The sequence below is a fragment of the Quercus suber genome, unplaced genomic scaffold (assembly GCF_002906115.3).
Source record: "Quercus suber isolate HL8 unplaced genomic scaffold, Cork oak 2.0 scaffold_224, whole genome shotgun sequence".
Classification (NCBI taxonomy): domain Eukaryota; kingdom Viridiplantae; phylum Streptophyta; class Magnoliopsida; order Fagales; family Fagaceae; genus Quercus; species Quercus suber.
This window is the reverse complement of record NW_027069682.1, coordinates 402,078-429,685: the sequence shown is the minus strand read 5'-3', so window position 1 is coordinate 429,685 and position 27,608 is coordinate 402,078. Positions and strand designations below refer to the sequence as shown.

Here is a 27,608-nt window from a genome sequence, read left to right as displayed (position 1 = left end):
TTATAATGAATAATTTTTTTTTTTCAGTCAAAGCTGAATTAGCCTCCTCTGCACATTATTGTGTTGGTACACATGGTAACTAAACGATACAATTTATAAAAAATGTAAGGGCAAACGGCACCAAAAGTTTTTCACTGGTATATATAGGGGCTGTACATGTGTGGTCTGGTGTAGAGTGACAAAAATGAAAGTATTCTATGTTTTCTTGTTGGTTTTGGTGTTTGGGGTTGTCCACAGCCATGGGAGGGCTCGCGAGCACCATGCTCCACCCATCAAGACATTCAGGACGAAGCCTTAGGATGAATTTTTCTTAGTCCAACAGTGGCCAGCGTCATTCTGCAGTGTGACCACAACTCCATGTCCTTCTATCCCCCCATATTTCACTGTGCGCAGCCTACGGGCTCAGCTGAAGAATGGTCGATCTGTTAACTGCGTTGGAAAGACCAGATTCAAAATATTCATGCATGTTATTGTTATCATCGTTCTTTATTTATATATATAGTTTGGCGTTTATTATATATATATATATATATATATTTGCAGATAAATCCTAATACAAAGCTCAATATGACAAAATTCTGGCCGAACCTGTTCGGACAAAATCAAAACAAAATTTTTTGGAGACATGAATATGATAAGCATGCCTCTTGCATCTCGCCATTCCAAAATGATCAAGACAAATACTTCTCATCAACTCTTAAGTTGGCCATGGATTCTAAAATTGGACATTTGACTACTATGCTTTTAAAAGCAGTTTCTATATATTATATTGACAGAGACTTTATTCCGAAGTTTTTACTATTATTTATGATTGAAGAAAACTAACTTGGAATTTCTCTAACTTTTTTTGGAACATGCATTCTCCTTGGTATGTCATGCTCGATTTCAGATATCAAAAACGCAATTCTTGGTGCCATTAAAGTAAAGCCGACGTTTCAATGTGATGTAGAAACAGAAGCACATGCCTTCCTCGAGCAGCAGGGGCGCAGGAAGTCACAACGCAAGATCACAGGGGGTACCAGTAGGGCCATCGGGGTAACAGTGTCGGAATTGCATGAAATTTGGCAGGTTGAAGGGAAACGACGTTCTGATCCAGATTCATGCCATGAATGTCGCCAAAATTTAGGCGAATTCCTTCATTAAGGCCCGGATAACAGTGTTTTTGCTATTTATAGTAAAATTTGTTTTCCTTAATAACTTTTAGTTTAAAAGTCAGAATAAGGTCCCGTCTGTTTTGGGACGACCCTTAAGGTCAGTAGTTTATGATTCTGCGCTTAACTCAATTTTGCCATTTTTGGTAAAATTCGGTAATTTGTCACCTAATCGCTTAATTAGTGCGAATTAGGGTTTTAAACGTTTTTGCTTAGTNGATCTGTTAACTGCGTTGGAAAGACCTTTAATATTTCGAAAGTATTATACGTTTCTCAGATTCAAAATATTCATGCATGTTATTGTTATCATCGTTCTTTATTTATATATATAGTTTGGCGTTTATTATATATATATATATATATATATATTTGCAGATAAATCCTAATACAAAGCTCAATATGACAAAATTCTGGCCGAACCTGTTCGGACAAAATCAAAACAAAATTTTTTGGAGACATGAATATGATAAGCATGCCTCTTGCATCTCGCCATTCCAAAATGATCAAGACAAATACTTCTCATCAACTCTTAAGTTGGCCATGGATTCTAAAATTGGACATTTGACTACTATGCTTTTAAAAGCAGTTCTATATATTTATATTGACAGAGACTTTATTCCGAAGTTTTTACTATTATTTATGATTGAAGAAAACTAACTTGGAATTTCTCTAACTTTTTTTGGAACATGCATTCTCCTTGGTATGTCATGCTCGATTTCAGATATCAAAAACGCAATTCTTGGTGCCATTAAAGTAAAGCCGACGTTTCAATGTGATGTAGAACAGACAGCACATGCCTTCCTCGAGCAGCAGGGGCGCAGGAAGTCACAACGCAAGATCACAGGGGGTACCAGTAGGGGCCATCGGGGTAACAGTGTCGGAATTGCATGAAATTTGGCAGGTTGAAGGGAAACGACGTTCTGATCCAGATTCATGCCATGAATGTCGCCAAAATTTAGGCGAATTCCTTCATTAAGGCCGGATAACAGTGTTTTTGCTATTTATAGTAAAATTTGTTTTTCCTTAATAACTTTTAGTTTAAAAGTCAGAATAAGGTCCCGTCTGTTTGGGACGACCCTTAAGGTCAGTAGTTTATGATTCTGCGCTTAACTCAATTTTGCCATTTTTGGTAAAATTCGGTAATTTGTCACCTAATCGCTTAATTAGTGCGAATTAGGGTTTTAAACGTTTTTGCTTAGTATTTATATGTTTTGTAGCCGTCAGAGGCTATTTATATGTTTTGTAGCCGTCAGAGGCAAAATAGACTATTATCAATAAACACAGACTTTTGTCAAATTTTCTTCTGGTGGATTCCAGTTTTATCTCCTTGTGGATTCAGGGAAACCCCTCGTGGATTCGAGGTTTACTACCAGAAACTAACAGTTTAGTTTCTGTCCATCAAGAGAGCATCGTGTGTGCTTCTCTTCAGGCTTCCGCGACATCACAATGCAATAAGGCCAAGGATGGAACCGTCCAATTGTTCCAGATATACCTTTGTGTTGACAAAACTGCATCCAAACTGAAGAATTGTCGAAAACTTTATAAGGACTGTCCAAAACAGAATGGGAATAGTCTGATCTCATTTCATTTGCCATATTGTCCTAGCCAGTCTCTGCCGGTCCTCCTCTCAAGTACAGGAAAATGGACCATGAACTAAAATAAATCCCGTTTTAACTGGAGGTTTCCTCTATCTGTGTTTCCATGTAATTCTACCTCAAAATTGGTGGTTCCAGTTGGTGCAGGTTTCTGTTAGTTTCAGTCTTGTGGTTGCTGTAGTTTGATAGTTTGGGATTGTTTGTATTAGAGCATCATCGCTCTTGCTCCTTTGTTTGATGGTGTCTTGTTTCACTTGATCAAAAATATTTGCTCATTAAAGGGAAAAAATAAAATTAAAAAAAAAAAAAAAACTTTTTCCATTCGCATTTCAGCAAAAGAAAAATGCATTACTTTTTATTTTTAAGAGCATTCCCATTAAGTTTTTTCTATGCTAAAAGATGCTTTTTTTTAGCATTTTTAACCCAAAAGCTTGCTCCGTCAAGGGTTTTAAATGTTACAATTTTTAGCATTGATGGATAGTGCAATCTCATATTTGAGGCCGCACTGTTCACCAATTGTAAAATTTATATTTTTTTTTATTCAGGTGGGGCCCACTTTCTTTTCTTCTTTGTCTTTCTCATTTCCGTTTCTTCCCTGTCTCACCATTTCTCTGCTCTCTCTCTCTCCCTCCCTCTGCTTGACGTCTCTGCCTCCAAACCCATGGTTGACAGTCAATGACCATCCAAATCACAAACCCATTGTCCAAATCACAAACCCGTGGTTGATTTGTGACTTACCCCAAATCAGCCACCAACCATCACCGCGGCAGCCCAAGGCGAGCAAACCGTTGCGGCCCATGGCGAGCAACAACCCCACGGCCACTCACGCGATCTGAACCAACTCACAGCCACATATGCGATCTGAAGCCACCCACAGCAATCCACGGTGATCTGAACTCACCCACGGTGATTTGAACCCCACCCACGGCGAGCCACAACCACCACCGGCCCACGACAATCTGAAGCCTACAAGCTGATCTTGAGAGAGAGGAGAAACTTTCACTGTGAGAGGAAGAGAGGAGAAAGCGTGATGGGTCTACTAGTGGGTTAGCTAGCGGTGGTGATGGTGGAGGGTTTTTTTTTTTTTTTTTTTTTTTTTTTTTTTTTTTTTTTTTTTTTTTTATATTTATTTTCTGCTGCATAATTAGTTTATAGGTAATTTGGTTGTGCTACCACGCTTTTGCATGTTAATTGATTAATTAATAACTTGGCTAATTAATTAATTTAATCACAAGGGGTCAATACGTTTTTGGCCTATCAAAAACCAACATGAAAACATAAAACACTTCCATTTTTTTTGTTACCCTGCGGATAATAGTGGAGTTTCGGGAGTGGTGACCTGAAAATCACCCGATGGGTTTTTGCCGTCAGGTTTTTCCCATTCGTAAACAAATCACCGTGTTATTTATTTTCTGCTGCATAATTAGTTTATAGGTAATTTGGTTGTGCTACCACGCTTTTGCATGTTAAATTGATTAATTAATAACTTGGCTAATTAATTAATTTAATCACAAGGGTCAATACGTTTTGGCCTATCAAAAACCAACATGAAAACATAAAACACTTCCATTTTTTTTGTTACCCTGCGGCGCCAGACCTCAAAACCCCTACAAGTTCCACAATGCATGTATTTGTGGGGTGGGTTTATATAAAGACCATAAAAACGTTTAGTGATGTCTTTGCCCTAAAATATTTATAACTTTTATAGATTGTACGTTTATATTTTGGATCCAGATATTGGGTGTTTAATAAATAAATCATTTTTTTTTTGAGACTGAATAAATAAATCATTTAAAGAAAGTAAAATATGCCCTAAATAAATGACCTTAGGGCTTTTGTTAACAAAACCAAACAAAAACTGAACTTCCGTGAAATTAAAAACACATTTATATATCTAGATAAGTATCGGTAATTCGATATGATGTCATATGTGAGAATTAGAATATCGTGTGTTATATATAATTATTGGTTATCTGTAGATAACCCTACAATAACATGCCTAGGATGATAGATATGTTTCGTTGAATATATGTAGTCAAACATAAGCATAAGAAAATGTGATTTTTCCTTTGATTGTACATGTAAGTAATGGACCATTGGTTAATCCCATAGCATGTTAGAGCATTTCCATCAACTATTTTAAAAAAATTTGCATTTACCATCTCAAAACCCAATTTTATAATATATAACACACCACTTTACAATATAGCCTGTATCAAAACTTCTATTTTTTTTTTCCATTTCATTTAAATAATGTTTCTTTATTATTTTTCAATAATTTTTTTTTTTTCCTCTCTCTCATTTGTCTCTCTCTCTCTTTCTCACAGCACTGCCGGCACCACAATACCAACCACCCACCAAAAACCCACCACCCATGCCATAACCACCACTAACAAAAATGAAAAAAAATCATAGCAAAAAGAAACCTCCACATCCACCACCACCAACCACGGCCGAAAAAAAAAAAAAAAAAAAAAAAAANAGGTTTGTTCTCTTACTCAAGATGCATTGTCCATTAATGCCTATTACACCAAGTTTAAGGGGTTGTGGGATGAGCTTTCCAACTATAGGACCTGTTCTTGTGGTTATCATGTAGAAGATTGTACCATGTCCCTCTTGATGGGTCTTAATGATACCTACGCAGCTATGAGGGGTCAGATCTTACTCATGGATCCAATTCCCACATTAAGCAAAGTCTTTTCTCTTTTGCTTCAAGATGAGAAGCAAAGAAAGGTTGGGAAAAAGTTTAATGTTGAATCTTCAGCTTTGGCAATAAAGAATGGTGGATCTTCTACTAAAGGTTTCACCAAAGGCAAGTCTGGTAGACGCTAATGCACCCATTGTGGACTTTTGGGACATGTAGTTGACAAATGTTATAAGCTACATGGCTATCCACCTGGATACAAGTTTAAGAATAAAGGTCAACAAGGTGGAAATCTTCCCTATGCCAATAATGTTGCTGTTACTGATACTTGTTCAGAGGAAGCAGTTAGTCTCACTAGAGCAGAATACTAGCAACTCCTTGGTTTGCTCAATCCCCAAAGTCATTTTGGCATTCAAGCACCACATGATTTTGCTACTGATGCTCATTAGGTTGCTACTATCATCACTCAACCTTCTATGGATTTTCAAGGGCATGAGATGTCAAGTATCAGTTCTTCAACTAATTTTCAAAAACTACCCTTTCATTCTTTAGAATATTCTGTTTTCTCTTCACAAACTTCAGTTTTCCAAATTTCTGTTAGGCTTCTTAATGGAGATATGACTAAGGTTACTCGTAGGCACTGTCAAATTGACTTCTACTTTGATTTTGGAGAATGTACTTTGTATCCCTTCTTTTTCTTTGAACCTTGTGTTTATTAGCAAACTAATGCAATCTCCATCTTGTTGTTGCATTTTGCATCTACAAGTTTGCCTAGATCTGTCTCAGATGTTCTCTCCAAGCTTTCTTCCCTTAGTTTTGTGAATTCTATTGCTTCTTGTAATCCTAATTCTATTCTAAATTGATAGGCCACGAACCGAATGACCCCTATTGATTAAACCAATTAATTAATTAGCCAAGTTATTAATTAATCAATTTATCATGCAATTGCGTGAAAGCACAAAAAAATGACCAAATAACTAAATATGCAGCGGAAATTAAATGACATAGTAATTTGTTTACAAATGGGAAAAACCCTTGCGGCAAAAACCCCATCGGGTGATTTTCAGGTCACCACTTCTGAAACTCCACTATTATCAAATCAAGCGGTTACAAGTAAAGGAATCCCAAGTACCTTACCTACCTACAGTTGAACCCTTACCCCAATACCCAATTGGACTTGATCTGTAATGACAATTTCCCTTTTGATGCACAGCTCTCAAGTACGTGACTAACCAATGCGCGGATCCCAGTATGCGACTTCAAAACACCAACTAAGGAGGAAAGGTTGGTTGCAAAGTTCTTCAGTTCATCCTACACGATAAAGATCAGGAAGATGCTTGGTCACAAAACCCTTTGGTGCAAATACATAGCAACTTCTTCAGAGAAGATGAACTAAGTCAAGAATTTTGTCTTTAATCACAATTTGCTTGAACAGAGATTGCTCAATGCTTTTGCAACTTATGTACAATTTGACGGCTCTTAAAACAATCCTTTTATATGTTTAGGGTTTGGAGAAAAGAAGGCTCAAAAGCATATTTACGGATCTCAAGGAAATCAGATCAGAAAATCTAATTTTATAAATCTCGACAGATAGCAGGTGTCAAGGTAGCTATCGAGCAGGTGTCGAGCTTTAATGAATTTGCACTTTAGCTTGCTTTTTCTTGGACAGACTTGATGATTTCAACACTTGACCTTGAAACCTTATTTCTTGAAGTATTAAAAACACCTAGAACTAACCAATTACAAGTAGAGTGTGTTTTCTCAAAAGATTTAGCCAATTTACATAAATAAGTGACCTATGTTCTTAACAAGTGAAAACACATATGTCCTAACAATCCCCCCTTTGGCAATCTGTGACAAAACCACAACAAACAAATGAACATATGAGAGAAGTCATAAATCACTCAACTCATATTCACTTGTTGAATACAATAAAATCTATCCTAACACAAACTCTTGAAAAACTTTTCAAGAAGAGAGTTTATGGCAAGTAGACTTTGACAACCTGTATTTCTAAAACACTTTAAACAAAACTCATTAAGGCATCTTGTGTGAAACAGAAATAATAGATTGCATACAAGTATAAAGAACATGTGTATAAAGATAGAGAAGAAACAACACATGGAGAGAGAGGTGAAAGAAACATACATCCACATATAGAGAAAATAAATACAATGTATGTAAAACTGGTCAAAAGACCTCATATACAAGATCAATAAATCTATAAAGAATAGAAAAGAAAGGATACATCAAAACCTCACTACATCCCTTAACAATATCATCAGTAGAGCTAGTATCTCCATCATCATCATCCTCAGAGTCTGAAGCCGCTGGAAAAGGTGGTGAAGGAGTAGCCTCTGGAGCAAAACCACCCATGGTCGTCTGTCGTCGTGCAATACGACCAACACGAACATTCACCTAATACAACTCAGAGGAGAGTGTATCGAGACAAGCATCCATGCGCTACAGCTGCGCCATGATATCTCCAAGAGATACATCGCCCATAAAGGAAGAAGGAGCAGATGTAGGTAGAGTAGATCTGGATGGAGCTGAACAGGAGGGAGGAGTGGAATCTGTCTTTCGCGACCTAAACTGAGCCTCACTACGTTTTACAGTAGCGGCATCTATGGCACAAATGTGTGTGAAGTGGTCGGACACAAGAAAGGGAATTAAGAAATGGCGTAAAAATAAAGTGAACATCTACGATAGAAAGAATAAAGTGAGAAGGAAAATCTATAGTAAGATGCTCAAGAAGAAATAACAAAAATCAAGCACGAGGCTTTGTGATGGAGTTGTAGTGAGAGAGTGGATGGAATACAAAAGTCATCACTATGTTTAGGAATCTAGGACTTTTAGTAAAAGGTCTACATGATGTGTACTGATGCTCACCCCAATCAGCTGGGCGCTAACAAAAAGCATAAATGAGCTCATCTTTGGACACAGTCCTCAGACGCTCACAGAAGGATAGTCAGGAAACTCTATCCTAGGAACCCTAAGCACATTCGCAACGAGCTGCGGTGTGACAGGGATGCGTGTACCTCGAATGCGAATAAAAAAGAGAGGTACTGAACGATCTATCCCGTGCATGTTGGAGTAAAACTCCTGAATCAGCATGAGAGGACAAGTGACCAGGACGTCACACAGTGACTCCCATCCCCTACTGTGAATGACAGAGGGAAAGTCAGTGTCGACGAAATCCGCCAAAATGACTTAGCGTTCCGAATAAACACCTCGTCGAGAAAAGTTCTCCGAAAATGCCTTATGGGCATTTCCATCATGGAACCGAAGGTTAAGAGGAGCAGAATCAGAGGAAGAGGAAGCTCCAGAACGCAAAGGGTTCCGAGCTGAAGTGGATTTACGTTTGGGTGCCATAGACACTACTAACGCAAAAGAATGAGAAAGAGATAGAGAGGGAGACAATCAGAAAAGACCCAACACAGTTCACATATATCAAATATATTGAACAAGAAGTACATATGCATAGGAATGCATGAACATGTGACATGCAAATTGAAGAACATCATGGGCTCAACCCAATCCAATCCTACCAGCACACAAACATAGAGCATACATCTAAATGCATGTAAATATCATTCTAATGCACATGAAATGCTGTGTATGACATTTTGAAAATATTTAAGTGAAAACCCAACCCAAAATTTCAAGAAAAACTCATTAATTTTGAAAAACCCCAAAAATTTCCAAAAATCTCAAACCTAAGTTTCAAAACATGAAATGCATGAGAAAGGAAAGGAAATAAGATCTTACCAAGTGATTGAAACCAAGGGAAGACCAAAAATCAAGTGGGTTTGAAGATTTAAGTGAGAAAAGGGTGTTTGGGAGAGAAACCGTCTCGGATAGATCGAGAGAGATCGAGTGAAATGAGAGAAAAATCGCGACTGAGCTTATATAGACACCTCAGTAAATCTCGACAGCTGAGATGTTGAGAGGTATCGAGGATGCTGTCAAGGAGGTGTCGAGGTATAAGAACCAGTTTCAAAGAACAAAAGCTCGATCGATCGACCAGGTATCGAGGAGACAAGAACTTTCTCGATCAATCCATCAGGTGTCGAAGAGGTGTCGAGATTGCGATAAGAAAAAGGCTTGAGAAGCTCGACAGATAACCAAGTATTGAGGAGGTGTCGAGGAGGTGTCGAGTCAGCAATTAAAAGCAATTTTTCGAGAAGTGAAAAACACAGCCATGAATGCAATCCAACATACACCTCAACCATTGATCCAATTAACATATAAAGCTCTCAAAATCATCTCTCAACAAAGAATTAAGCACATGGATCCTCAAAAACACACACACACACACACACACACACACACACTAAACAAGTCTAACCAATTTTATTTTTCAAAAACAAGTCAAGACAGTTTAGTGAGCATACATTAGCACATGTAAAACTTGTGATGGCCAAATCACATTGTACATGCACATGTATCAATAGTAGCAAAGAATATTACGTGTTGTGTGTGAAAAACATCGCAAAATTGCATATGCGTATACATGTTATGACGATCTGAGATATGAGAAAATAACTTTAACTCACACACAATCATAACTGTTTGATGGGGACTATCACCTTCAAGGTACATCCTATAACTCCCATATCTCCTAGAATACACGCTTGCAATCATATTTAAAACATTTTTTGATCTTTTTGCTTTTTATTTTCTTTGCATATTTTCTTTTATTTTTAGCATATCATACATGGGCATAAAAAGAGAGAAAAGAAATACCCAAGATGTTAAATATTTGACATCGCACTTTTACTACGTCGAAGCATACGAATGTCTTTGACACTGCACTCTTACTATGCCGAAGCATACAGGTGTCTTTGACACTGCACTTTTGCTATACTGAAGTATACAGGTATCATATTATGATTGGCGGACAATAGTGGTGAGATGGTTATTTATGCCTCTCTTTTAGGATTTTCTAGTCCTACCCGTCAAAAAGAGTGATACGAGTGTTAAGTTTAAGAAATAACTTAATCTTACTCATCACAAACAAGAGCCACAAAGCTCACTTGCTTAGTTGTGCATAGAGATGTTCATCTAAGTTACAAGAGATACAAAGTTTAGAAAACTCTGTTTCATTGGCCATCCAAGGTACACAAGTACCAAAGTACACAAAACACACATTGTTTTTTGTATTTTTTTGATTTTTCAATTTTTTATTTATTTTTATATTAAAAACAAAATAAACAAAACTGAAAGTAAACACACAAAAACATGTTAGACAAAGTAAAGCATAAAACTAGACTGACTCAAAAAAATGCAAAACACACAAGCAATGCAACAAACAAGAAAAACAAGAAAGGAAAAGAAAGTGATGCAATTACTTAGAGTCCTTTTTCTTCCACACCTTGGAAGAGCTTTTCCTTTGATTGAACCCTTGAACCGGCGGTGAGGGGGAAGAATTGAACCCGTTCAAGTTTGAAAGGAATATGAGAGCTTTTAGAAGATCTCCAAGAGGAGCAAGAGAGGATTGAAGCTAATTTTGACTTCCAGATGCTATCATGCCGTTGCTCTGTTGAGTGGCTAGCCACTTATAGCAATTTGGTCGAGTATGACCGGCAGCTCCACAATGATGACAAAGATGCTGCTTCTTTTGTTTAGGCTTTTGAGAGTTAACCTTCTTAGCCCTAGGGTTTTTAGCATCTTTCTTATCTTGCTTAGGGGGTGCTCCTAAGATAGATTTACCCTTATCTAAGTTCTCACTAGCTAATTCAATTTTAACATCAGTTTTCTTAATTTCAGTGTCATTAGTAGGAGAAACAAAAACATTATTACGAGTAGAAGCGGTATTAGAGAAAGAAAGACCATACCCTAAGCCTGTTCGATTTGAAGCAGATTTCTGATTGTTAAGCATCTCATCAAGGTTTTTACTTGAAGTCCTCTCCAATTGAGCTCTGACTTGAGACAGCTCTGCTTCAAGCTTCTTGGTCTTCTCAGCCAAAAAGTTGTTCTCAAACCTCAGTACTCCAATAGTTTGATTCGCCTCATCAAACTTTGTGGACAACTCTTCACGATCAAGTTCCACATCACTGAGCTTCTTGGTTGCCAGCCTATACAATTTCTCATGCTTTTCAGAGAGCTTGTAAAGCTTCTCATAGGCTGAATGGATATCATCTTGCTCATCCATCTTCTCAAATTTAGACTCCACCAGTTCTTCTTCTTCATCCACTTCTTCAACAATCCCTTCAGTAGGATTGACTGTGGCAGTGAAGGCATTTAAGATTCTATCATCCTCATTGTCGGAATCATCTTCAAGCTCAATGTCACTCAAAGTTGCAGCAAGTGCCTTATTCTTCCCAATGCTCTTGAGATATGTCGGGTATTCATGCTTTATGTGACCGAATCCATGACATCCAAAACACTTTGGTCCTGCAGGAATAGTGTACTGACCACTGTCCTTAGCATCCTTCTTCCTTTGTCTTGACTCTTAAACTGAGAAGAACTGGATTGTCTATGGTCCTTATCGAAGTTCCTCTCATTGGCATTCTTCATAAACTTCTTGAACTGACTTGTAATGTAGGACTTCATCTTGGAATCTTCATCATCGGAAGACTCATTTGTATCACTGCTCTTTGCCTTTAACACCATGCTCTTGCTTTTACCCGTTTTGCCAATCCTAGATAGTCCTAGCTCGTAGGTCTGCAAGTTTTCAACCAGCTCAGTCAAAGGAATTTTGTCAATATCCTTTGATTCTTCTATTGCCGTAATCTTGGCATGGAATCCCTCAGGTAGAGATCTGAGCACTATGTCCTTGAGCTTGGCATAGAACTCATCAAACGACTCATCCTCCTCCATCTTAATTTCTTCAAAGCTTGTAGTGAGCCTCTGAAGTTTTGAATCTTTGACAGCCTTTATTCCTTCATAGGTTGTCTGGAGGATGGTCTAAACCTCCTTAGCAGTTTCAGTTGAGGATATCTTCTTGAACTTCTCATTGGTGACTGCGTTAAATAAGGCATTTAACGCTCTGTTGTTGAAGTTAGCTGCCTTGATCTTTGCGTCATCCCAATCGGCCGGTTCTTCTTTTGGCTTAGTCCAGCCAATCTCTACAACTTGCCACACATTCTCATCTAAAGACTACAAGAAAGCTCTCATGCGTACTTTCCAGTATGCATAGTTAGTGTCATCAAATAACGGAAGTATAATTAATGACTGTCCTCTATCCATAACAAACAGGGGTCAATGGATCAACACAGCAAAGATTAAACCTAATAAAAATGTGTCTGCTCTGATACCACTTGATATGCCACAAATTGAATGACCCCTAGTGATTAAACCAATTAATTAATTAGCCAAATTATTAATTAATCAATTGATCATGCAATTGCGTGGAAGCACAAACAAATCACCAAATAACTAAATATGCAGCGGAAATTAAATGATACGGTGATTTGTTTACGAATGGGGAAAACCCTTGCAGCAAAAACCCCACCGGGTGATTTTCAGGTCACCACTCCCGAAACTCCACTATTATCAAATCAAGTGGTTACATGTAAAAGAATCCCAAGTACCTTACCAACCTACAGTTGAACCCTTATCCCAATACCCAATTGGACTTGATCTGTAGTGACAATTTTCCTTTTGATGCACGACTCCCAAGTACGTGACTAACCAATGCGCGGATCCCAATACGCGACTTCAAAACACCAACTTAGAAGAGGTTTCCTGCAAAGTTCTTCAGTTCATCCTACACGATGAAGATCAGGAAGATGCTTGGTCACAAAACCCTTTGGTGCAAATACACAGCAACTTCTTCGGAGAAGATGAACTAGGTCAAGAACTTCATCTTTGATCACAATTTGCTTGAATAGAGATTGCTCAATGCTTTTGCAACTTGTGTACAATTTGACGGCTCTTAAAATAATCCTTTTATATGTCTAGGATTTGAAGAAAAGAATGCCTAAAAGCATATTCACGGGTCCCAAGGAAATTAGATCAGAAAATCTGATTTTATAAATCTCGACAGATAGCAGGTGTCGAGGTAGCTATCAAGCAGGTGTCGAGCTTTAATGAATTTGCACTTCAGCTTGCTTTTTCTTGGACAGACTTGATGACTTCAACACTTGACCTTGAAACCTTGTTTCTTGAAGTATTAAAAACACCTAGAACTACCCAATTACAAGTAGAGTGTGTTTTGTCAAAGGATTTAGCCAATCACATAAATAAGTGACCTATGTTCTTAACAAGTGAAAACACATATGTCCTAACATAAATAATACTAGTCTTTGGCATAGCAGTTTAGGACATCCTTCTATTCAAAGAATGTCTCTATTACAGTCTATTATCCCTGGTATTGTTTCAAGCAATAATAATAAAACTTTTGATTGTGCTGTCTGTCCTCTTGCTAAACAAAAGAGATTTCCTTTTGATTGTTCTACTCATATCTCAACTTCTAGATTTGATTTAATCCATTTTGACATTTGGGGACCTTAATCCACTCCTTTCTTACATGGTTCAAGATATTTTTTGTCAATTGTGGGTGACTTTAGTAGATGTACTTGGGTTTTCTTGATGTCTCATAAGTCTGATGCTTCTAGTTTACTCCAATCCTTTTACAATATGGTTGTTACTCAATTTCATACTAGCATCAAGGTAATTAGGACTGACAATGGGCTAGAATTTTCTTTACCTTCCTTTTATGCATCTGAAGGCATTCTTCACCAGTTATCTTGTGTTAAAACTCCTCAACAAAACTCTATTGTTGAAAGGAAACATCAACATCTTTTAAGTGTGGCTAGGGCTTTAAGATTCCAAGCTAATTTACCTCTTAAGTTTTGAGGGGATTGTATTCTTACTACCACTTATCTAATCAACAGAATCCCTAGTCCTTTCTTAAAGGATCTTACACCTTATGAAAAATTACTTGGTCATTTTCCTGTCTATTCACACTTAAGAGAGTTTGGTTGCCTATACTATGCTTCTACATTGACTAGGAACAGAATTAAATTTGATCCTAGAGCTAAGGCTTGTGTTTTCCTTGATTACCCATATGGTACTAAAGGGTATAAACTGTATGATTTGAGCTCTAAGACCTGTTTTCTGTCTAAGGATGTTGTTTTCAAGGAAAACATTTTTACTTTCAAGTCTTGGGTTTCCAGGTCTGTTACCTCCATTCTTGTTACTCATTCCATTTTTCCACCTCAGTCCTGTGTTCCTAATCCACCTCTAAGCAATGTCTTTGCAGAATTTTCTCCTCCTTTCACTCTCTCTGATGCAGTTGTTCCACCAGATGAATTTCTAATCTTGTTCATCCTGATGCTACTTCAAATGAAGTTCTTGTCTCATCTGATCTTGTTCAATCTGATCCTATCCAATCTGACTCCTTATCTCTTCCTGTTTCTAATATTGTTCCTTTTAGAAAATCCTCTTGGGTGCACAAGTCACCAACTTCTTAGAGACTATCATTGCAATCTTGTTACTGCACCAGTGTTTTCCTGAGCTTCACTCTCTCCATCAGATGATTCCTCTGCATCTAGTCCAGGTATTTTATATCCTCTTTCCTCTAGTCTTTCCTATGCTAAACTTTCTGATCAGCATAGAGCTTTTTCCATTGCTCTTACTATTCAAAAAGAACTTGATACCTATGCTCAAGCTCTTTTAGATCCTAGATGGAAAGATGCTATGCAGGCTGAAATTGATGCATTGCAAGCAAATCACACTTGGGTTATGACACCTCTTCCTCCTGGTAAAGTCCCAATTGGTTGCAATTTGGTTTTCAAAATCAAACTAAAGCCAGATGAGTTTGTTGAGAGATATAAGGCCAGATTAGTGGCTAAAGGGTACACTCAAACTGAGGGTATTGATTTCTATGAAACTTTCTCACCTATTGTGAAGTTCACTACTGTTAGAACCGTTCTTGCATTGGCTGCTGTTCAAGGCTAGCATCTCACTCAGTTGGATGTGAATAATGCATTCCTACATGGGGACCAGCATGAGGAGGTCTACATGGTTCCACCTCCTGGTTTTGTCAGCAAGGGGGAGGTGTGCAAGCTTACAAAGTCCTTATATGGACTCAACTAGGCTAGTAGGCAATGGTTTGTCAAACTTTCATCCATTATCATTGAGCATGAGTATATTCAGTCCGAATCAGACTAATCAATGTTCACTAGAGTCGTGAAAGGTTCTATCATCATTCTTTTAGTCTATGTTGATGACATTTTGATTGCTAGTAATAATGTGGATGTCGTGAATGAGTTCAAACTATTCCTAGATAACGAGTTTAAGTTAAAGGACCTTGGCACTTTAAAATACTTCTTAAGATTGGAAGTAGCTAGAACCATTAAAGGCTTGTCTTTGTGTCAAAGAAAGTTCATCTAAGAGTTGCTCTCAAATACTGGTATGCTAGCTTGCAAACCCTCAAATATTCCCATGGACCAATCTGTCAAATTGAGTGGTGCAAATGGTGATAATGTTCCAGATGCTGCTTTGTATAGGAGAATGGTATGGAAACTCCTGTTTTTGACATTAACAATGCCAGATATTAACTATGTTGTCCACAAGCTAAGTCAATTTATGAAAACACCTAAGATACCTCATCTTTAAGCAATCTATAAGGTTCTCATATACCTAAAGAAAACACCTGGCCAAGGGTTATTCTTGTCTGCACATTCTGAGTTACAGTTGAAGAGCTATTGTGATGCAGATTGGATTGCTTGTATGGATACTAGAAGGTCTATTTCCGGATTTTGTGTGTTCTTAGGAGAATCCTTACTTTCCTGGAAGGGCAAGAAGCAGCAAGTGGTTTCAAGGTCTTCTGCAGAATCTGAATATAGGACTATGGCTACTATGACCAGTGAGATAGTATGGCAAATTGCTTTACTTAAAACTTTTGGTTATACACACAAACATCTAGTTTCCTTATATTGTGATAATAAAGCTGCATTGTGCCATCATGAAATAAACAAACATATCGAAATTAACTGTCACTTTATAAGGGAAAAGATAGAAGATGGTGTACTCAAGACTTCTCATGTTCCCACAAGGCATCAATTAACAGATTTATTCACAAATCCTCTCAGCCAAAAGCAATTTCTATACCTCTTGTTCAAGATGAACTTGATTAACATCTATAGTTCATCTTGAGGGGGAGCATTAAAATTTGTATAGAGTTTGTATATGTGGCTATACTACAAGCCGTTTATGTACATGTTAAGATAAGATAGAATAAGTTACAAGTAGTTTAGCTAGTCAGTTAGTTGTTGAATACAACTGTTAGGTTGTTAGGTTAGTTACAACTTTTCCCGCCCAACTGTGTGAATATAAAAGGGGTTGAACTATATTATTGTATATACATTCTCATTCAATCCAGATTTCTTTCACTCTCACTCTAAACTACATAGTGCGGAATTGTCGGTTGGCGAGATCCAAAAGATGTCTTTAAGAGCCGGCCGGAGCTCCTTACTGCAGAACTGGTAGTATTCCAAGGTATCGCCATAGTTTTTCTTCACCTCCACCACTAGAAACGACGGCGTCATGGCAAAAATCTCCGCCTCAATAGTCAGTTTCCCTTTACGTCCACACTCGTTTCCTTGAAGTCTCACCCTCGACTCACTCTTCTTCACACTGAAATTCCCACTCTTCGCCGCCATCTCCTCCAGCGTCGATATCACACTGCTCGTCGGCCTCGTCGTCGCGAACCTCAGCTCCTCCTTCTCCTCCACTTTCTTCTCCTCGAACAGCGGCGACAAATCCAACCCTTCGGACAACAATATTATGTGGAACGCGTTCAGAGTCTCGGAATCTTTGAATGGTGACTTCTCGTACTCCTGAAACTTTTGCTCCTCCTTAGTTAGGATTGACTTGGGTGCTGACTTTTTGAACCAAAAAGAATCCATGACTTTCGCGATTGTGATTCTTGTCATCGGATTCGGATCGAGAAGCTTCGTGACCAGCCTCCGAGCTTCTGAAGNGTGAGTGCACACTAACAGAGTTGCTGTTGTATCCTGTCTAAGGCATATGCACCCTAGTAGAGGCGAAATCATTTCTTAAGGACAGCAGATTTAGTTCCGTGCCTCGGCAATAATTCGAAACTCTGTTGGTGAGTGCACACTAACAGAGTTGCTGTTGTATCCTGTCTAAGGCATATGCACCCTAGTAGAGGCGAAATCATTTCTTAAGGACAGCAGATTTAGTTCCGTGCCTCGGCAATAATTTCTTGTTAAATCTGAATTCTATGTGCTTTACTCTTGTTGATTTTATTAAGTTGATCTTAGCATATTCTAGTTTTAATGTATTGACATATTACTGATATTGCCTTACAACTCTTTAATCAATTTGAGCAACCTTCCAAATTATATTTCCAACATAGGCATTGTCCCTGGTAACACTTACAAGACTAGAAAAATCATGTGTGGCATTTCAAGCCATTCTTTCGAAGCCATCTCGAAAAGCTGATGAGTCGAGACAGCAATCGCTATAACGACCAGACCACCAAGACTTGACTCAACGTGTTGATCCACGTTGAGTGCCATTGAGGAGAAATAAATCATGTGTGGCCATTTTTCAAGCCACTAAGTTATTATTTTACGATGATAATCAATCATCATAAGTTCCTAGTAATACACATATATTATCTATTGCAGTCACCTTATGTAACCTAGAAAATAAATAATAAAAAAGTAGGTACTGGTACATGTTGGTCAATCTTCCTCGACTCTCAGTCCTTGACATGGACCTTAAACTAATATAAAAGCATTCACATCAATCAATGTATGATAGAAAAAGGTGTAGAATTTATATAGTTTTGCCTAAAAATGACCTACATCAGTGTGTGTATAATTGTGTAAATTTTCAATTTGTTACAATAATGTATAAATTTATACTGAACTATTCATTTTGCATTTACTTGTTTATTATTCTTTAATGTATCTTGAGAATGAAGGAAGAGAATAGATAGTGTTGTTGTGTATGAAAAATAAAAACAATTAAAAAAATAAGAAAATTTGATATTTTAATGAAATGTAATATAAAATAAATAATTTGATGTAGATTGTTTTGAAAAGTGAATATTGTAAATATATTAAAATATACTAAATTTTTGCAGAGATGATGCAAGGGCTCTAAAGTCAGAGGATAAAAATTTAGTAAAGAGCCGTCAAAGGATTTGGACGGTAGTTTATTACCATCTCAAAGAATTACTATTATATATTATGCCTAGTATTGTTACTCTTTAATGCTCTTTTGTTTCAACAATGATATTTTATAGAAAATAGTCATTTTCCAAGAAGCATTTTCTATAAAACAATCTTATTTTCCAATTTTGGTTGCAACTTTAAATGAGTTGAAAAACAATTTTCTAACTTTTCTTTTTAGCTTGTATAAATAGAGTTATTTTCAAAAAAAGAAATTTAATGGAAAAAATCTCTAAAAATAAACCATATTTTTTATGTTGACCCTATATAATTTTCCTTTGACTCAATTTTTTTTATGCTACTAAACACCAGAAAACATAGAAAACAATTTTTACAAAATTTTTATATGCGTAAATGTGGGTTGATGTTTAGTATTCTATTTTATTCGGTCCAAGCCCATATAAAATTAATGGGAGTTTTGAAAGAGTATATAGTCGGGAGGCAAATGAGGTCCTTTTTAGATTACACGTGGGCCCAAGAGGAGGAATTTGCAAAGGTGGGCTTTGGAGCACTTGCGAAATCCGCATGCCCATGAGAGGCCATGTTCAAGCTACAAGCCCAAATAAAAACACCTAAATAATCTACCCTGTTTCCCTTTATTCTCGGTCTAATTACTAACACCTAACATCATTTAATATTCCAAATGGTCATTCTTCTAGAAAAGAAAAATGAAGCTGGCTGAGCAAACTAGATTACCCCAAATTGGTATCCCTTTGACTACATTAATCTTTTACTTAAGTCCAGTATTTTTCTATTATAAAACATGGGTGAAGAGGGCCAAAATGGCCAAATATCACATTTTTTTGAAATTTTTAAATACTACTGTTTCGGAAATAAATGGCAATCTACCAATTTTTCTAATACTCGATTTGGTGAACTCGTACCTATTATATAGTTCCACCGTGGCACTGCTGAGCTGAGAAATTTGGCGATTAAAAAAATAATGTGGTACTCGAGCTTGCTAAACTGAGTTCCATGCAACACAATACATCGAGTATACCAGGCTTGAGTACCTTTTATAAATAAAATGCAAAAATTTTATTTCTACAGTACTCGAGTTTACAAAACTCGAGTACCATGTAATTTTTTTTTTTTTTTTTAGGATAATCGACAAATAAACATAAAGATAAAAATAAGTAGTTGTTTTATGTTTTTATTTATTTAAATAGAAGTGTGGGGGGAAAATCCCAACCATACGTATGGGCCTAAAGCCCAATGTGAAGGTTATTGTATGTCCGAGGAGGCTAAAATTGTCGAGGGGTACTTCGCGTGAAAGAAGGATACATGGGGAGAAGAAACTCCGTCCGAAGAGAGATCAGTGTTCCGAAGAGATCATTATCCTGGATGAAAAGATTCTGGGTCATATAAATATTCTGGAGGGTTCGAATGAGCTTATAGTGACTTCAGCAGTCTAGATAAGCTTTGGACACGCCTAGAGATAAGAGGAATGGAGAAATATCTAAAAGGAAAAGCTGTCACCACCGTATTAAATGCATGCAGCAACTTTTCTAGCCGCATTTATTGGAGAAGACCCCCGAAAGTATAACTTCAGCTACCGCCACTCACAAAAGGCTGAGGGAGATACATGACATGACATGCACTCAAGTAGGGAGTAGATGGAGAACAAGTGGACATGAGAATGATGGGGAGGATGCTAAATAAAGAAGAAGGGCTCCTAATAAGAGAGGGAGGAGGAAAAAGGAAAAAAAAAAAAAAAAGAGAAAAGAGAGGTCTTACTATAACCTAAGAATTGTAACCTGTATTCAATTTATCATAAGTCTTTTCGGACTTGAACTTACTTGATCTTTACGTGTATTTTCATGCTGGTTTATACTGGGACGTTGTGATCAACCATTATAAGCTCCACAGTCAACCTAGCTCTATCATCCACACTCTACAAATTTTTTTTTTGACTTGGGCACAAATCCTAACCCTACAAGAAGCATTGTAAAATATAGAGATTTTAATTTCGAAATATGAATTTAATTTCTACATTGATTAAAATTGTTCATTGTTTTCTCATAAAAATTTTCACTGTTTTCTATATAAACTATTTCTACGATTTTGCATAAAATTATTTTCTGTTCAGCATTATTTAAGAAATTGTTCACTCTATTTTTTGCATAAATTATTTTCTGTTCACTATTTAAAAAATTATTCACTGTTTTCTCATAAACCACCTAGTGAAATCAGTTTTCTAAATTTAAACGCAAATCTGAAAGCTTTTTCATGTTTGAATTTCACAATAATCGAATATATTTTTCAGCATTGATAAAATCTGTTTCTACATTAATGAAATTTTCTCTCTGCATATCATATTTACTGTATATTCGAATCTGCTTACTACATTCATAAAATCTTTTTTTGCATTAATTAAAACTGTTCAATGTTTTGTCATAAAAATTGTTCACTATTTTCTGCATAAACTATTTCTAGCATTGGCACAGTTATTGCACTTAAATGGTTTTTTGTTTTTTAAAATATGTAACCATATGAATAATGGACAAACTCCATGAAAGAAAAATGAATGATTCATATAAATCACCTAATGGTAAATGCCTCGAAAAATTCGAATTTGTAAAAATGTTCGAATTAGTTGAATGTAGAAATTCGAGAAAAATCGATGGAAAATCAATGAACGTACCAAATTGTGAAGGTGTACATAAGATGTACAGATAGTCTAGACTTGTTGAGAAATTTGATTTCGTTAAAAGTACAAAATAATGAAAATTTAATGGAAAAGTATGTACATTAGATGTGTAGATTGTATGAATTTGTTTAAAAATTTGAATTTGTTGAATGTACAAAACTGTGAAAACTCAAGGAAAAATTGTGTACATTAGATGTACAGATAGTACGAATTTGTTGAAAAATTCAAATTCGTTGAGTGTGTAAAATCGTGAAATTTCAAATGAAAATTGAAGAACATACCAAATTGAGTAAACTTAATGGAAAATTAATTACATTAGATGTACAGATCATCTATTTTTTTGCATTGATAAAATTTATTTCTACATTAATAAAATTTGCTCTCTACACACCATGTTCACTGTTTTCTCATAAAAATTGTTCACTGTTTTCTGCATAAACTATTTCTAGCATTCTGCATAAAATTATTTTTTGTTTAGCATTATTTAAAAAATTGTTCACTCTCTTTTCTATGTAAATTATTTTATGCTCACTATTTAAAAAATTGTTCACTGTTTTCTCGTAAAACACCTAGTGAAATCGTGTTTTCTAAATTTAAACGCCAAATCTGAATGCTTTTTCATGTTTAAATTTCACAATAAAGCATTCAGATTTGACATTTAAATTTAGAAAACAAGATTTCACTAAGTGTTTTACGAGAAAACAGTGAACAATTTTTTAAATAGTGAATAGAAAATAATTTACGTAGAAAAGAGAGTGAACAATTTTTTAAATAATGCTGAACAGAAAATAATTTTATGCAGAATGATAGAAATAGTTTATGTAGAAAACAATTAACAATTTTTACGAGAAAACAATGAACAGTTTTAATCAATGTAAAAATTAAATTCATATTTCGAAATTAAAATCTCTATATTTTACAATGCTTCTATTTAGATAAATAAAAACATAAAAAAGCTACTTATTTTTATCTTTATGTTTATTTGTCGATTATCCTAAAAAAAAAAAAAAATGTACGCGGTACTCGAGTTTCGTAAACTCGAGTATTGTAGAAATAAAATTTTCTGCATTTTATTTATAAAAAGTACTCGACGCTGGTATACTTAAGTATTGTGTTTTATTGTACTCGAGTTTACCAAGCTCGAGTACCACATTATTTTTTTTAAAATCGCCCAATTTCCAACTTAGCAGTGCCATGATGAAACTATAAAATAGAGTACTCGAGTTCACCAAACTTGAGTACTAGAAAAAGTGGTAGATTACCATTTAGTTCCGAAACAGTAGTTTTTTGCTAAAAATTTCAAAAAAAAGTGGTATTTGGCCATTTTGGCCTGGCACAGGCACGAAGCCAAAAACATGGAGGGAAGCAACTCATACTGTACATCTTTAACTAATACAACTTATTTTTCTAAAAATTAAAAACTGAAAATATTGTAATAAAATAATTTTTAGATATGTAAGTAGTGTCGTAAAACCTATTTTTAATGAAATTTTTTATGAAAAAAGAAGTTTGTGGCTCTCATAAACAATTCACGGACCCACTAAAAAGCACTGTCCGCCACTTATTTTGTTGATCAAGAGGTAGTGGGTTCCATGCACAGTGCATGGAACCCACTGATAGACTTGATGGAGCGCTTCTCAATTTTTTTTTTTTTTTAAAAATCTGAAAATTGATGAAATAATTTTTAAATGTATAGCAAAATAATTTTTAAATGTGTAAATAGTATCGTGAGACCTATTTTTAATTAAAGTTTTAGTGAAAAAGATCTTTGTGAGTTGGTGCACCAAACTCATTGACAATGTCATTTCAATGAAATGTGTGGACCTTGAAAGTGGTAGTGGGTCCTGTGCACAATGCACGGGACCCACTGGCAGGTCCGTTCATGTGCTTTTTGTAAAAAAAAAAAAAGAAAAAAGAAACGCAGACGTGAAACGCGCTGCAAATAATTTGAATCCAAACCAACGCCATGCATTGTAGAACTATATAAACCCACTTATGCATGCATTGTAGAACTCGTAGGATTCTGCGGTTTGGTGAAGAGTTACCAAAAAAAAAAAAAAAATGGAAGTGTTTTATGTTATGGTGTTGGTTTTGGTGGCCGGGGCTGTCCGCAGCCACGGGGGGACTGAAAGTAAGGGTACTGTATTCAACAGGACCCTACCTCATGAGAGTATGAACAATGTAACTGTAAGCAACAGCAAGTTTGTGAACTATGGTTTTTTGTACTTGGTCATGCAGTGGCCAAGGTTATTCTGTGACTCTATAAATGGACCATGTTATAATCAACATGTCCCCACCCGTTTCACTATTCGTGGCCTATGGCCACAGTATGATCTGTCCCGTGGAGGTATTGACTACACAATAAGAGGCATATTCGGAAATTATCTACTCTACCATAGTCATCAGGTATTATATGTTTGCCAGATTCAACAAATTATGTGCGTGTGTGTGTATATATATATATATATATATGTGGAATATAAATTATACAAAATCTAATAAAACGATAATTTGGATATTGCTATAACTGCAAGAGTCATTAATGAGAGCAAAATTATTGTGACTGCAAAGCCAAGAAGAGTATAATTGTTGTCACCACCAAAGAGAACTCACAATCACAATATTTCTCTTGATACTATTTTTTAAGGAAAAATGAAATTATAGATAATTTTTATTGAATGAGTTACAAATTTTATCTTTTTATTTTATAATAGGCTCTTATTTTTTTTTGAATAATTTGTTCATTGGTTGTTGTTTGATCAATGGTTGTTGATTGGTCTTGTTTAGTTTTTGTTTGGTTTATGTTTGTTGTTATTTGGGCTAATATTTGTTGTTATTTAAGCTTTTTTTTTTAATGGATTAATGATTTTGTTTGGAGGCAGAATTAATTTTGGAGTAATGCTACATTCACAATATTTTTACAAAAAATCTTATACAAAAAACTGTTATTGGTGGATAAAAAGATAATGCCAGTCCTGTGTCTAAATTATAATAAGTAATTGCTTACCAGTTGGGTTTGTTAAGAAATTATTTTGAAAATGTTTTGAACGTAGTAGCATTACTCTCATTGTTGTTGAATTCAATTTTTTGTAGTTTTCAAGTTAGGGTATTCAGTATTTTGATTAGAGTGGTCACAGTGAGTTAGTTTAGCATATTACTTTTTTTTTTTGGCAAGTATATATTACATTTATTTTACAAGTCAGGGTATTTCTGTGAGGAGTTACCACTGATATGCATATTGGTTTTTATTAATATTTTAAAATTTTTTTCAGCCAGACCAAAGTCTCGTGCTCGGTTTGAATGAAAATTGGTTGGACCTAAAAACAAGCGGAAATAATAATCACTGTTTTTGGGTATCTGAATATAACAAGCATGGCTCTCGCACCTTCGGTAGTCCAAATGAGTACTTCGGACTCACTCTTAGAATGGTGAAGCAACTTGAAGATCCGCTTTCAGGTTGTATATCATTTATATTTACATATAAAGACTGTTACTTTTTGTATATTTGAAAGTTGAAGATAGCTAATTAACTTGGGACTTTCGTTTTTTAATTAACTTGGGACTTTCGTTTTTAGGATAAGTATTATCCCTGGTAAACCCTACCTGCCTAGTGTCATCAAAAATGCTGTTCAAAAAGTCACTTCCAAATTGCTGAGGTTGCAATGCACTAAAGTCGGGAACCAATTGTTGGAGATACACTTCTGTGCAAACGAAACAGAAACGGACTGTATCTGATTAATTGCAAACCTTATCCAGACTGTCGGAACCAGATGGTCATCCTTCCTCCAGCTTAGGCCTCTTCGTCTTTGACATGGACCTAAATAAAATAGAATATATGGCCTCTGGAAGAAATATTAGTATATGTATTATTAAGCCTACTACTGCTGTTGGTTTGGTTTACTGTTGTTTGATGGTTTAATTTAGCACTATTTTTGTAGAGGTTTAGCCCTCATCAGTCATATCCTTTGTTTGTTGGTGTCTTGTTGTACTTTGTTTGTCTTCAATAATATTTGACGACTTATAAAAAAACAAAGCTTCAATATCTTGCATGCATGCCGTGGGAGTCGAGTGTTCTTATTTACAATTGACAAAACGATGAAGTCTCAATTTCTTGAAGAAATAAAACGCATGTGAGCAACGTTTAAATCCTCCAATCCTAAGAGGATTAAAAAGAACTCGGGAAGATATATAAGAAAAATTAAAAGAAAATGTTTATAGATATATTTTTTTAGTAATCTAAAGCCCTCATGCCATGACGCTACACTTAGGCTTCGATTGAGACTTCATAAGGGAATGGAATATGTTTCAATTGAGACTTCATAAGGGAATGGAATAGAATTTTATTGAATGATCGAATGGAAAGGAATGTATTTAAGCAAGGGAAAAGAATGGAATGGAATGTAAAGAAATGAAAATGAATGGGTAAGTGACCTTGTTTGGGAGCAAACATTGAGGGAATAGAATATAATTATTTTTATATCAATATTACTATTAGATCTCTATTTTTAAATAAATGGTTGAATATATATAGGAGTATTTTGGGAGTTTTTAGTAAAACATTCATTAAATCTAATTCCATTCCCTCTCATTTCTTCCAATTTTGTGGAGAATGAAAATTTGAGGTTTTAAGAGAATAAAGAGGAATGAGTGCTTCTTCCTACTCATTTCATTTCCTCTCACTTACACTCTCAAACAAGGGAATAGGTTTTTTATTCCCTCCTTTAAAACTCTCAAACAAGGGAAGGGAAGAATATTTTAAAATTATTCTTTTCATTCTTTTCTATTTCATTTTCATTCCATTCCCTCTTCCTAAATGAGGACTTAAAGGCATTTGGTTCGCTGTGATATGTTCTTAATGTGATGCACATTATGATGATGTGACATTAAAATTTTTGGTTTATTTTATATTTTTAACATTATTATAATCTTAAATTACAAAATATATCATGTTATCTTAATCTCATCACCTTCTTTATAATGTTGTATTTTTGTATTGAGATTATACTAATGTAAGATTACAATAATTTGATATTATGGTGTAATGTAATATCACGGTGAATCAAACGCCTCCTTACTAGTTTCTATAACAATAATTAAAAGAAACTATTTCTCAAAAAAGCTTAACAATCAGTCTTATCTTCCTCATTATTTTAGCATCACTCTTATCAACTTGTCTTGCAGGTGGGTCTTTTTAACTCACTTGATACAGCCTTTGGTGCAAATTGTACTCACTATCAGAGCTTTTATAAAAGAAAGTGCTCAACATTTATCAACAGCTAAAGTTTGCTTATTAGATATATAAAATTGAAGAACAAAAGTCTAAATAGATTATGTTTCTATCTCTGACACCCACCATGTTAGGGTGTTAAGTTTTTCATGAAAAGTTTCATGGGCTTGATGCTAATCTTCTTTACTTGACACTACAAAAAAACTGTTCATGAAAAGTTTTATTAAACACTCTTACTTTTTCTAGTAAGAATTCTAGCATAATATTAAACACTATCTCTTAGCAAAATACAACCAATAATATATTATTTTGTTTGCCACCTCACTTTCCTTTTTTTTTTTTTTTTTTTTAATTTCATATATATTTACTTACTTTAACGATATTGTCTCCTTTAAATTTCAGATGTGCAGCCAGCTGTACATGCCACTCGCGGGCCAAGCAAGTACTTGGATGTTTGGGATCTTCCCGACGACCAAGTAATTGAGTTGCCGCTAAATAGTATGCATTAGCCGGTTAATGAAGGGGCAAGGGCTTTCACTAGTTTCTTGGGGACAATTGCGCAGAAACCCCACATGTGCCCAATAAGATATCTGAATTGGAGGGACATGCCAGAAGAACTTAAAGAAGAGTATTGGCATCTTGTAGAGGTAAACCAAGAACTTATAATACTTGTAATTATGACATTTTAGCATGCTTGTTGCAGTTCTAATTCTAACTCAACTATTTGATTGTAATTTGCTAACTCAACTATTTGATTGTAGCTGTACGGCCCCCGCGTCATATCCTACATTGGGCCTTGGGCCCTGGCCTGGGTATATGGCCCATGAGGCCAATCCCCTTATACCCGGCAGCCCATCCCCGGGCCACGCGTACTGCAAGCCCGAGCCTTGCTTCTTCATCGTTTCTCGGCAACACCTTTCCATGGAGTAGATATTTGACTCACGGGAAGACCTGCACTGTACCTACCCGGCCGCGCCCCGGAGAGCCACCGCTCCCGAGGACTTTCGTGGAGGCAGGAACCAAGTTCCAACGCCACCCTCATAATTTCCCACTCCTACCTGACCACCCACTTACGATCGATAATAGTGGACCGCCGGTTGCACTCGTTGGCAAGTAATTATGACCTCTCCACTAAACTATGGCCTATAAATGCAGGAAGTTTGGAGAAGAANAGCACGTGAAATAAG

General features: G+C 35.9%; 1 protein-coding gene across 1 annotated transcript; it reads right to left on the bottom strand.

The window, feature by feature from the left end:
• Window positions 1-16,735: 16,735 nt before the first annotated feature.
• LOC136070304 (CBL-interacting serine/threonine-protein kinase 6-like) lies at window positions 16,736-17,248 on the bottom strand. The gene has a single exon (XM_065780095.1). The coding sequence runs from the start codon at window positions 17,246-17,248 to the stop codon at window positions 16,736-16,738; it is 513 nt and encodes a 170-aa protein (XP_065636167.1).
• Window positions 17,249-27,608: the final 10,360 nt, after the last annotated feature.